General features: G+C 47.7%; 1 protein-coding gene across 2 annotated transcripts in view; it reads left to right on the forward strand.

Moving 5' to 3' along the window:
- LOC109880113 (seizure 6-like protein) overlaps positions 1–13165 on the forward strand; it is a 57146-nt gene that overhangs the window by 36712 nt on the left and 7269 nt on the right. For both annotated transcript variants that reach the window (XM_031808921.1, XM_031808922.1), the window contains exons 6-11: positions 166–337; positions 497–663; positions 768–962; positions 1176–1314; positions 12171–12367; positions 13040–13165. The exon at positions 13040–13165 is cut by the window's right edge and continues 69 nt beyond it. In XM_031808921.1, coding sequence (XP_031664781.1) covers positions 166–337; positions 497–663; positions 768–962; positions 1176–1314; positions 12171–12367; positions 13040–13165 — 996 coding nt within the window. The remainder of the gene's footprint in view (positions 1–165; positions 338–496; positions 664–767; positions 963–1175; positions 1315–12170; positions 12368–13039) is intronic.

Consider the following 13165-nt stretch of genomic DNA (forward strand, 5'->3'; position numbering starts at 1 on the left):
GGGAGAGACACATGCAGATGCAGGGACACACACATACATATTCACACACACACATCTCAATGCATTCCGCTGTCTGGAGCAACAACATGCCCAGCTGCAGAGCTGGGGATACACAAACACACACACACACACACGCATATAATCATCACCTCTCTCCCTCCATAGCACTATGTGGGGGCTCAGTGAAGAACGCTACAGTAGGGAGGGTCCTGTCTCCCTCTCCCCGCCTGGGACCCGATGCCACCCAGGACCGTTCCTGCTCCTGGTCCATGGAGGCCCCCACAGCACAGAGACTACACCTGCACCTGGAGAGACTGGCCCTTGGACCCACTGAAAGGTGAGAGAGAGAGGGAATGTGTTTGAGCTTTGAATGTGTAAATTATAATTGTGCTGTAATCAACTTTGGAAATGGATCAAATCTTCAAGTTGTTTATAGGTCTGCATATCCCAACAATCTGGGACCCATAAAGTGTTCCAATGAAATTTCTCCCCCCAGACTTGTGTTATGGAGCGGTCTGGACGCTGGGTCTGTGGTGCTGTTTGACTCGGGGCGGGGTGGTCCAATACCGTTTGAAGGGGTGATCAGTGAGGGTCCAGCAGTCAGGGTACAGTTCATCACTGACCAACCTAACCATAATACAGGCTTCAACATCCGCTATGAGGGTAAGAGCACACAAACCAGATGAAACATTTCATCATATTCTCCAACCTTTCTGTCTAACCTCCTCTCTGCTCTCCCGTTTCTCTCTCTCTCTCTCTCTCTGCAGCGTTTAAGCGTGGCCATTGTTATGAGCCCTACCTGCAGAATGGTAACTTCAGCACCACTGACCAGGCCTACGGTGTTGGCGCTGTGGTGCAGTTCAGCTGTGATACTGGTCACTCTCTGGAGCAGGGACCGCCAGTCATAGAGTGTATCAACGCCAGAGACCCCTACTGGAACGACACGGAACCACTCTGCAAAGGTGTGTGTGTGTGTGTGTCTATGTAGACTTCTGAAAATCCTATGGTGCTATTTTCTTTCACATTGAGAGAGTTCTGATATCAAGCTGTGAGGCGTTTATCTTTAATGATACAATTTGACAACAGAGTTTAATGTGAAAATGTACAGTTCCTTTTTTCTTTTTAAATTGGGATATCTCCCCCCCTCTCACTCGCTCCTCTCCCTCCGTCTCCAGCCCTGTGTGGGGGAGACCTAGCAGGTCCTGGGGGTGTGATCCTGTCTCCCAACTGGCCAGAGTGGTACGGAGAGGGAGAGGACTGCAGCTGGAGGATCCATGTAGGGGAGGACAAATGCGTGCTGCTCGACGTACAGCTGTGAGATATATATATACACACACACACACACACACTCACACACAAACACTCACACACACACACTCACACACACACACACACACACACACACACACACACACACACACACACACACACACACACACACACACACACACACATTAAGATTAGTTCCAACCAAAACGTGCCTTTTAACCCCTCCAAAAGACACACTAGAGGTCTTCACGGATCCAGCTGTACCCGAATACCGTGACCCAGAATTCTAAGTAATGTCACGGGTCTGGGTTGGATCTGATATGATCGCCACGGGTATCGGGGAAGGCCTATGTGTCATTTTAAATGACTCGTCCGGAAGGATCCATACAGATCCGAACGCGACTGCTGCAGAAGAGAGATATATTGGATCATTTTATACTGCTGCTCTTGCTTTTCGTGAGAGTGGCGCATAATAGCTTTTTGTTGTTGTCAGCCAATCAGAAGTCATCAAAGCGGCAATGGGCTACAGTGATAGAGCCTCCGGGTTGGGCAAAAGTGAGGAAATATCTAATCAATGGGAGGATGGAATTAAAATGATGGTATGAAAAGTTAAAGGAGAAGCTACAATGACCAGGAGCCAAAAGGTAGGCTGCTACTTCATATTCTGAATGGAGTTGTTGTTGTTTTGTAGGCTAACTGTCATCTCTTCCTCCCTCCTCCCTCCTCCCTGTTCCCGTGTCACTCGCTCACACTCACAGTAGCCTAAACACACAGCACGGCCCCTGCTAGAGCGTCCGTCACTTCTCTCTACCTCCTCTCCCTCACACTTTATCTGCTCTGGTTAATAAAGTCACTTCAAAATGTACTTTTCTGCTGCTTCCCTCACTCGGACCGGGTCCGGATCCAACCAGGTCTATGCGGAATGGGTCTAGTTGTCCTCGGATCCATTCAGAACGGGTCTCTCTCTCTCTCTCTCTCTAAATATATATTTATGCATATCGGGTCGGATGGGAAATCTCTATGTCCATGTCTAATAAGCACACGTTTTGGTGAGGTTTAGGGGGCTGCCACACTGGGCGCTGTTGTTGTGTGTGTGTGTGGGGGGGGGGGGGGTTTAAGTGCATAACGGCAGGCAATGGCATCTAGGATTTGATATGTCCCGCCAGATTTTTCTGGTCGGGACCTGGGATTTGAACTGGCAACCCTCCGGTCACTGGTTCGCCTCTACAACCACTAGGCTACCTGCCTGCCACATACAATCTGCCACACACACATACATACACACACCTGTCAGATTTCTGATGGTAATAGGTTGTCAAAGTAGCCAGATGTTACTCATCACCTAGCCTCTGATGTCATCAAGCCCCCAGCATTCCATCTGACTCATCCAGTGTTTAGTCTCTGACAACGTCACCCCTTTACCTCACACTGAGTCAGTGGCCATTTTTTTTTTTTGCATGACAATCTTGGTGGGGCAAACTGTGAAACCGGTGAAGCCACAACCTATTACTCAATAGTACATTAAATGTCAGGGCCGACATAAAGCTGTCCCGGCGGCTGAGCTTTCTTTTCAGCACCGTGAATCCTTACCACCTGCTACACCTAGCTATTAGCGGAGACTCGTCTGGCAGCGAAACTGTTCATTCAGCCTCATTTACTGCCTTTTGAAGAAAAACAAAACAGCTGAAACAGCGGACTTTACACGAAGAGACAACACACATTATGTTAACCCTTGGCGCAGTCACAGCTCTCAGGCACCTGCACACGAAGAGACAACACACATTATGTTAACCCTTGGTGCGGTCACAGCTCTCAGGCACCTGCACACGAAGAGACAACACACATTATGTTAACCCTTGGTGCAGTCACAGCTCTCAGGCACCTGCACACGAAGAGACAACACACATTATGTTAACCCTTGGTGCAGTCACAGCTCTCAGACACCTGCACACGAAGAGACAACACACATTATGTTAACCCTTGGTGCGGTCACAGCTCTCAGGCACCTGCACACGAAGAGACAACACACATTATGTTAACCCTTGGTGCGGTCACAGCTCTCAGGCACCTGCACACGAAGAGACAACACACATTATGTTAACCCTTGGTGCAGTCACAGCTCTCAGGCACCTGCACACGAAGAGACAACACACATTATGTTAACCCTTGGTGCAGTCACAGCTCTCAGACACCTGCACACGAAGAGACAACACACATTATGTTAACCCTTGGTGCGGTCACAGCTCTCAGGCACCTGCACACGAAGAGACAACACACATTATGTTAACTCTTGGTGCAGTCACAGCTCTCAGGCACCTGCACACGAAGAGACAACACACATTATGTTAACCCTTGGTGCAGTCACAGCTCTCAGGCACCTGCACACGAAGAGACAACACACATTATGTTAACCCTTGGTGCAGTCACAGCTCTCAGGCACCTGCACACGAAGAGACAACACACATTATGTTAACCCTTGGTGCGGTCACAGCTCTCAGGCACCTGCACATGAAGAGACAACACACATTATGTTAACCCTTGGTGCAGTCCTAGCTCTCAGGCACCTGCACACGAAGAGACAACACACATTATGTTAACCCTTGGTGCGGTCACAGCTCTCAGGCACCTGCACACGAAGAGACAACACACATTATGTTAACCCTTGGTGCAGTCACAGCTCTCAGACACCTGCACACGAAGAGACAACAACACACATTATGTTAACCCTTGGTGCAGTCACAGCTCTCAGGCACCTGCACACGAAGAGACAACACACATTATGTTAACCCTTGGTGCAGTCACAGCTCTCAGACACCTGCACACGAAGAGACAACAACACACATTATGTTAACCCTTGGTGCAGTCACAGCTCTCAGGCACCTGCACACGAAGAGACAACACACATTATGTTAACCCTTGGTGCAGTCACAGCTCTCAGGCACCTGCACACGAAGAGACAACACACATTATGTTAACCCTTGGTGCAGTCACAGCTCTCAGGCACCTGCACACGAAGAGACAACACACATTATGTTAACCCTTGGTGCAGTCACAGCTCTCAGGCACCTGCACACGAAGAGACAACACACATTATGTTAACCCTTGGTGCAGTCACAGCTCTCAGGCACCTGCACACGAAGAGACAACACACATTATGTTAACCCTTGGTGCAGTCACAGCTCTCAGGCACCTGCACACGAAGAGACAACACACGTTATGTTAACCCTTGGTGCGGTCACAGCTCTCAGGCACCTGCACACGAAGAGACAACACACATTATGTTAACCCTTGGTGCGGTCACAGCTCTCAGGCACCTGCACACGAAGAGACAACACACATTATGTTAACCCTTGGTGCAGTCCTAGCTCTCAGGCACCTGCACACGAAGAGACAACACACATTATGTTAACCCTTGGTGCAGTCCTAGCTCTCAGGCACCTGCACACGAAGAGACAACACACATTATGTTAACCCTTGGTGCAGTCCTAGCTCTCAGGCACCTGCACACGAAGAGACAACACACATTATGTTAACCCTTGGTGCAGTCCTAGCTCTCAGGCACCTGCACACGAAGAGACAACACACATTATGTTAACCCTTGGTGCAGTCCTAGCTCTCAGGCACCTGCACACGAAGAGACAACACACATTATGTTAACCCTTGGTGCAGTCACAGCTCTCAGGCACCTGCACATGAAGAGACAACACACATTATGTTAACCCTTGGCGCGGTCACAGCTCTCAGGCACCTGCACACGAAGAGACAACACACATTATGTTAACCCTTGGCGCAGTCACAGCTCTCAGGCACCTGCACACGAAGAGACAACACACATTATGTTAACCCTTGGTGCAGTCACAGCTCTCAGGCACCTGCACACGAAGAGACAACACACATTATGTTAACCCTTGGTGCGGTCACAGCTCTCAGGCACCTGCACACGAAGAGACAACACACATTATGTTAACCCTTGGTGCAGTCACAGCTCTCAGGCACCTGCACACGAAGAGACAACACACATTATGTTAACCCTTGGTGCAGTCACAGCTCTCAGGCACCTGCACACGAAGAGACAACACACATTATGTTAACCCTTGGTGCAGTCACAGCTCTCAGGCACCTGCACACGAAGAGACAACACACATTATGTTAACCCTTGGTGCGGTCACAGCTCTCAGGCACCTGCACATGAAGAGACAACACACATTATGTTAACCCTTGGTGCAGTCACAGCTCTCAGGCACCTGCACACGAAGAGACAACACACATTATGTTAACCCTTGGTGCAGTCACAGCTCTCAGGCACCTGCACACGAAGAGACAACACACATTATGTTAACCCTTGGTGCGGTCACAGCTCTCAGGCACCTGCACACGAAGAGACAACACACATTATGTTAACCCTTGGTGCAGTCACAGCTCTCAGACACCTGCACACGAAGAGACAACAACACACATTATGTTAACCCTTGGTGCAGTCACAGCTCTCAGGCACCTGCACACGAAGAGACAACACACATTATGTTAACCCTTGGTGCAGTCACAGCTCTCAGGCACCTGCACACGAAGAGACAACACACATTATGTTAACCCTTGGTGCAGTCACAGCCCTCAGGCACCTGCACACGAAGAGACAACACACATTATGTTAACCCTTGGTGCAGTCACAGCTCTCAGGCACCTGCACACGAAGAGACAACACACATTATGTTAACCCTTGGTGCAGTCACAGCTCTCAGGCACCTGCACACGAAGAGACAACACACATTATGTTAACCCTTGGTGCAGTCACAGCTCTCAGGCACCTGCACACGAAGAGACAACACACATTATGTTAACCCTTGGTGCGGTCACAGCTCTCAGCCACCTGCACACGAAGAGACAACACACATTATGTTAACCCTTGGTGCAGTCCTAGCTCTCAGGCACCTGCACACGAAGAGACAACACACATTATGTTAACCCTTGGTGCAGTCCTAGCTCTCAGGCACCTGCACACGAAGAGACAACACACATTATGTTAACCCTTGGTGCAGTCCTAGCTCTCAGGCACCTGCACACGAAGAGACAACACACATTATGTTAACCCTTGGTGCAGTCCTAGCTCTCAGGCACCTGCACACGAAGAGACAACACACATTATGTTAACCCTTGGCGCAGTCCTAGCTCTCAGGCACCTGCACACGAAGAGACAACACACATTATGTTAACCCTTGGCGCAGTCCTAGCTCTCAGGCACCTGCACACGAAGAGACAACACACATTATGTTAACCCTTGGTGCAGTCACAGCTCTCAGGCACCTGCACACGAAGAGACAACACACATTATGTTAACCCTTGGCACGGTCACAGCTCTCAGGCACCTGCACACGAAGAGACAACACACATTATGTTAACCCTTGGCACGGTCACAGCTCTCAGGCACCTGCACACGAAGAGACAACACACATTATGTTAACCCTTGGCGCAGTCACAGCTCTCAGGCACCTGCACACGAAGAGACAACACACATTATGTTAACCCTTGGTGCAGTCACAGCTCTCAGGCACCTGCACACGAAGAGACAACACACATTACGTTAACCCTTGGTGCAGTCACAGCTCTCAGGCACCTCGCTAGCTGAAGGTCAGGCAAAAGAGAACAATAAGGGGGTACGGAAATACAGATAACCCGCAATGGGCCAAACCAAAATATCCAAAACTTTTACAATCACGTGTCAGTACAATATAGATATGAAAAAGTGTTTGACACCAAAAACTAACATTTGCTATGCAGCTGTAATTATCTTTTTTAAAACACACTGAATTATTATTATTTTGATCAAATGATTAACATCCCCTCTTGACCTGGCCTATTTGAATTGGTCCTTATGTGCAACTCGGTGCATAGTCTAGGGGAACAACATCACACTGCGACGGGCCTTCGTTCAGCACTCTCCAAATGGACAGCGACAGAAATCCAGGTTAGACGTCAGTACAGATAAGTTCAGCAAGATGTTGAGGCCTCAACTTTACTCTTAATGAAGTCACCCCAGAGAAAGAAAGCGGGGGGGGGGGCGGATTCAACGGTTATGTGGTCTGAAAATGAAGGGAAACACAATCACAATGATCCACTTATAGACATTATACTGACGCACAGACGGGGCAATGTGAACTGGAATCACATGGGTCTATTACTGAACTTTTTGTTGAATACAAATGTTTAAATGTGAAGAGACTGTCACTGGTAAACATGGTTACAGACCACTAACGGTTCTGGGGGGGGTGTGAAATCATTTTTACATAACACATTTTTTGCTATTGTTCTTTACTTCCATCTGTTATTAGACAGTGGCAACGGTGATGATTATGAACATGGTATTTTGCCTGCTAATGCCTTCAATGCAGTGAAGAAAACGATATGACAACAATAACGTCTAATGTAACTGGTCCCTCTAACAGTACAACTGCCCCCCCCCCCCCCCCCCCCCCGAGTTGAAATGGTCTAGAACCGCCACTGTTACAGACCCAACAACATTATATAGTATCCCCTCCTTTTGGAGAAAAGCACATGAGCTATTTATAATACGCAAAGTAAGCAAAACAACTAAAGACATCATTCTAACATTGCCTAAAATTATTAATAAGATACTAATGAGAGAGACCTATATACCGTAAGCAATATAACAATTGAGATGTACAAACTATGGCATAAGGGAGAGTTGAGTGGATAAGAGACAAGCCGCCATTTCGGCATGAGCGGGCTGAGATGGACGTAGCCTATATGCCTATTCGTTTAGCCACCCAATATGCAAGCGCTATAATTCGGGCGAGCACGTACCTATTCTCTTCCGTTTTGTCGGTTGTGAAGGTCATGGCTGTCCTATATGCTTTGTCTGGCTGAGTCACAACGTTTGATTTCCCCAGTACTCTACGTTTAACAGCGTTGGTCTACATGTGATGCACAATTCTCCTGTTTTGAGACCCTTTCAGGCAGATGTTTTAAATCCGCAGTCAAATGACCCGGTGACCTCATGGATGGACTGTTGTAAATACATCTTATATTTTTATTTATGTTTAGTACCAGTCAAAGGTTTGGATGCACCTTCTCATTCCAGGGATTTTCTTTCTTTCCCTACAGTGTAGAATAATAGTGAAGACATCAAAACTATGAAATAACACATATGGAATCATGTAGTAACCAAAAAAGTGTTAAACAAATCAAAGTATATTTTATATGAGATTCTTCAAAGTAGCCACCCTTTGCCTTGATGACAGCTTTGCACCGGTACTGACTGGTACTGTATATGAACTCAAAATATTTGTTGAAGCCCATAACCATTTGTGTGAGGTGTATACTTTTGTTTCAAAGTAGATTTGTTTAAGACTACCAATAAACACTGTATGACCCTGATTTGGTGCACTGCAGTAAAAAGTTAAACCCAGACTTGGACCACACACCCACTCCACCGAATAGCAGGCAGGGGAAGCAAAATAGTGATTGCCTTGCGACGCTCACAGTTAGCCACTGCTTCATTCCAAACCACTCATTGTGTCACACCCTGATCTGTTTCACCTGTCTTTGTGATTGTCTCCACCCCCCTCCAGGTGTCGCCCATCTTCCCCATTAACCCCAGTGTATTTATACCTGTGTTCTCTGTCTGTCTGTTGACAGTTTGTCTTGTTTGTTCAAGCCAACCAGCGTTTTGTGTCTCAGCGCCTGCTTTTTCCAGTTTCTCCTTTCTCGCCCTCCTGGTTTTGACCCTTGCCTGTCCTGACTCCGAGCCCACCTGCCTGACCACTCTGCCTGCCCCTGAGCCTGCCTGTCGACCTGTACCTTTGCCCCACCTCTGGTTTACTGACCCCTGCCTGCCTTGACCTGTCTATTGCCTGCCCCTGTTGGAACATTAAACTATTGATTACTCGACGTGGTCTGGGTCTTACCTTCATACCTGATACATTGTTGAATTTATCATTTCCGACTTGATTTGTTTTAAATGCTTATGTCCAATGGGCGATGAGCCATCTTCATATGACAAGGCCTGAAAAGCATTGCCAGTAGATTGTCGATGTGATTCATGATGACTGCTTATCTTGCAAGCCAGCCAAGATTTTGAAAGCATGATGTCCAATCAAAGCTACGAGAGAGAAACTCTGCAAAAAAAAGAAGCGTCCCTTGTTCAGGACCCTGTCTTTCAAAGATAATTCGTACAAATCAAAATTACTTCACAGATCTTCGTTGTAAAGGGTTTAAACACGGTTTCCTATGCTTGGTCAATGAACCATAAACAATTAATGAACATGCACCTGTGGAACGGTCGTTAAGACACTAACAGCTTACAGATTTTAGGGAATTAAGGTCACAGTCATGAAAACTTAGGACACTAAAGAGACCTTTCTACTGACTCTGACAAACACCAAAAGAAAGATGCCCAGGGAGGAGGCATGAGGACTGCAGATGTGGCCAGGGCAATAAATTGCAATGTCCGTACTGTGAGACGCCTGAGACAGCACTACAGGGAGACAGGACGGACAGTGGCAGACCACGTCCTCGCAGTGGCAGACCACATGTGAACAACACCTGCACAGGATCGGTACATCCGAACATCACACCTGCGGGACAGGTACAGGATGGCAACAACAACTGCCCGAGTTACACCAGGAATGCACAATCCCTCCATCAGTGCTCAGACTGTCCGCAATAGGCTGAGAGAGGCTGGACTGAGCTTGTAAGCCTTTGTAAGGCAGGTCTTCACCAGACATCACTGGCAACAACATCAACCATGGGCACAAACCCACCGTTGCTGGACCAGACAGGACTGGCAAAAAAGTGCTCTTCTTTGACAAGTCGCGGTTTTGTCTCACCAGGGGGGATGGTCAGAATCGCGTTTATCGTCGAAGGAATGAGCGTTACACCGAGGCCTGTACTCTGGAGCGGGATCGATTTGGAGGTGGAGGGTCCATCATGGTCTGGGGCGGTGTGTCACAGCATCATCGGACTGAGCTTGTCGTCATTGCAGGCAATCTTAACACTGTGCATTACAGGGAAGACATCCTCCTCCCTCATGTGTTGCCCTTCCTGCAGGCTCATCCTGACATGACCCTCCAGCATGACAATGCCACCAGCCATACTGCTCGTTCATTTCCTGCAAGACAGGAATGTCAGTGTTCTGCCATGGCCAGCAAATAGCCCGGATCTCAATCCCATTGAGCATGTCTGGGACTTGTTGGATCGAAGGGTGAGGGCTAGGGCCATTCCCCCCATAAATGTCCGGGAACTTGCAGGTGCCTTGGTGGAAGAGTGGGGTAACATCTCACAGCAAGAACTGGCAAATCTGGTGTAGTCCATGAGGAGGAGATGCACTGCAGTACTTAATGCAGCTGGTGGCCACACCAGATACTGACTGTTACTTTTGATTTTGACCCCCCCCCTCCCTTTGTTCAGGGACACATTATTCTATTTCTGTTAGTCACACTGTGGAACTTATGTCTCTGTTGTTGAATCTTGTTATGTTCATACAAATATTTACACGTTAAGTTTGCTGTAAATAAACGCAGTTGACAGTGAGAGGCCGTTTCTTTTTTTGATGAGTTTATAGCGTGATTTGACGTCATTTTTGTCTGTGGCCAATGACCTTGAGCCTTCTTGGACAGGCACTTCTACTGTAAATCTATGGTAGGGCTGCAGGGGGGCTTGATCGTCCTAGCTCTCCCGCAGATTCTGCGGTGATGTGGTGTCCCCGTGAGTGACAGAACTGATGGGGTCATAGGGGCTGCACCAAATGTTTGATGTATTATAATAATTGATTATAATAGGTTGTATTAATAGAAGGGGAGGGACTGTGGGACGCCTCCTCCTCTACATTTATAGGGTCCTAGACTACAGATTAACAATATACAGGTATATATTCATTGCGAGGTTTTAGAATTGTTCCACAGTCTCTGCCTCTTATAAAGAAATGGGGGTCTGTGAGAAAGCATTTCAAAGATAAACAAAGAGCCCTGCAGGGGAGTAGAAGAGATAAGACGATAGTCAGACATACCTCTATAAATCAACTTGGGTGAGTGGACATTTCCTGCCGAGGCCTTAGAAAACACTGGAACTATTGTATCTCTTGCAAGTTTGTATAGCTGTGTATGCATGGGCTTGGTCTGAGGAGTAGCAGGTGACGACGTATGCAGTGACATCACAGGGGGTTGACTACGAGCAGGATAAAAGCAACTTGGACTTTTCCAACAGGGCGGAACTGTGATGTTTGCTCTTCTGTCTACGGCTGTGTTTTGATGAACATGGTTGTGGTTTATAAGGGAACCTTTTGAGTGTTCCTTATTTGTTAAGTTAACCGGAGCACAGAAAAATGGAACCGACAGAACCCTGAGCCAATCACGGCTCAGCTAGAGATAGACAATGCCTCTGTGATCTCGCTGGCTGCCCCTCCACTACAGACAGCACTGAGCTAGGCTGAATCTGCTGCATCTTGGCGCTGCCTTACTCAAAGAAAGAGGCCAAGTTTGTATGCTGCTTTTGATTAACTCAAGTTGTTGTTTTTTACGTTGTTTGCTGAAATGACATGTGACACGAATGAATGCCAGAATGACATGCAAAACAGGGCAACTCTTTTATTGTTGTTTAAACAGGTGGGATTAAAAACATGAATGACGGGTCGCCATTGCACGGAGTTTGCCATATGGTGCTGATACCATTTACACTCATATCATGTGATTTGGGATGTGTTGGATGAGTCCAATTTAAATTCACAATGTTTATGGGCATGACAAAAGTAGGCTACTTATTGCCAAAGCAACGGCCAATTACACAGGGCAAAATTACCATTAGAAAAATGTGTGATTCAATAACTAGAGATTGAATCAACTATGCACTCTCTCCCTTTATCTCTCTCTCTCTCCCCCCCCCCACTTCAGTCTGAACCTGAGTGACAGTGACATGTTGACCATCCTGGACGGTGATGAAGTCACCACCCATATCCTGGGCCAGTACGTGGGCGGACCCGGACCCTTCAAGATACAGTCCACGACCCCTGACCTCACCGTGACCTTCCACTCCGACCCCGCCGGCCTCGTCTTCGGCAAGGGAGAGGGCTTCATCATCAACTACATGGGTAAGAGAGGGGGGGTGGAGAAGAGAAGCAGAGAGGGAGGGAAGGAGAAGTAACAAAATGAATTGATAAGAGACGGGAGCCAATATTGGAGGAATAGACGACTCGGATATATGCCTAGTCGGCAGCCGAGTTGAAACGGAGAGTCAGTGAAAGAGAGACAGAGCTAGAGAGATGAAGAGGAGGCTGAGGAAATGAGAGAGACAGTGTAATGTCCCAGACTCCGTCTTTCTGTCTCCTCTCCCTTTTCTCTTCCTCCGCTTTACCCTCCTCTCTCTCTCTCTTTCGCTCTCTTTCGCTCTCTTTCGCTCTCTTTCGCTCTCTTTCGCTCTCTCTCTCTCTCTCTCTCTCTCTCTCTCTCTCTCTCTGCCCTTATTCAATCACATCCTATTTGTCTCACCGTCCCACTTGCCCCGTGTGCGTGCGGATAAACACACACACACACGCAATTATTTGGAATGCTCTCCACGTTCACACGAGGAAACACAAACATGCAATCGCATTAGAATATGCACACTCGATCATTCTATATGTACACTGTACACACCCGCACTTGTATACACTTCTTTCACCAGAAATGTAGAACGACATGCCTGCAGAAATACATCTGTGTGAGAATGAATTTATGTAAATCACAATAAGCATCTCTAAATGTTTGTTTGTGTGTCTCCACAGAGGTCTCCCGTAACGACTCGTGTCCGGACCTGCCGGAGATCCAGAATGGCTGGAAGACCACGTCCCATACTGCCCTGGTGCGGGGCGCTCGCATTACCTACCAGTGTGACCCAGGCTACGACCTGG

The sequence above is a fragment of the Oncorhynchus kisutch genome, linkage group LG29 (assembly GCF_002021735.2).
Source record: "Oncorhynchus kisutch isolate 150728-3 linkage group LG29, Okis_V2, whole genome shotgun sequence".
In the NCBI taxonomy this organism is placed as follows: domain Eukaryota; kingdom Metazoa; phylum Chordata; class Actinopteri; order Salmoniformes; family Salmonidae; genus Oncorhynchus; species Oncorhynchus kisutch.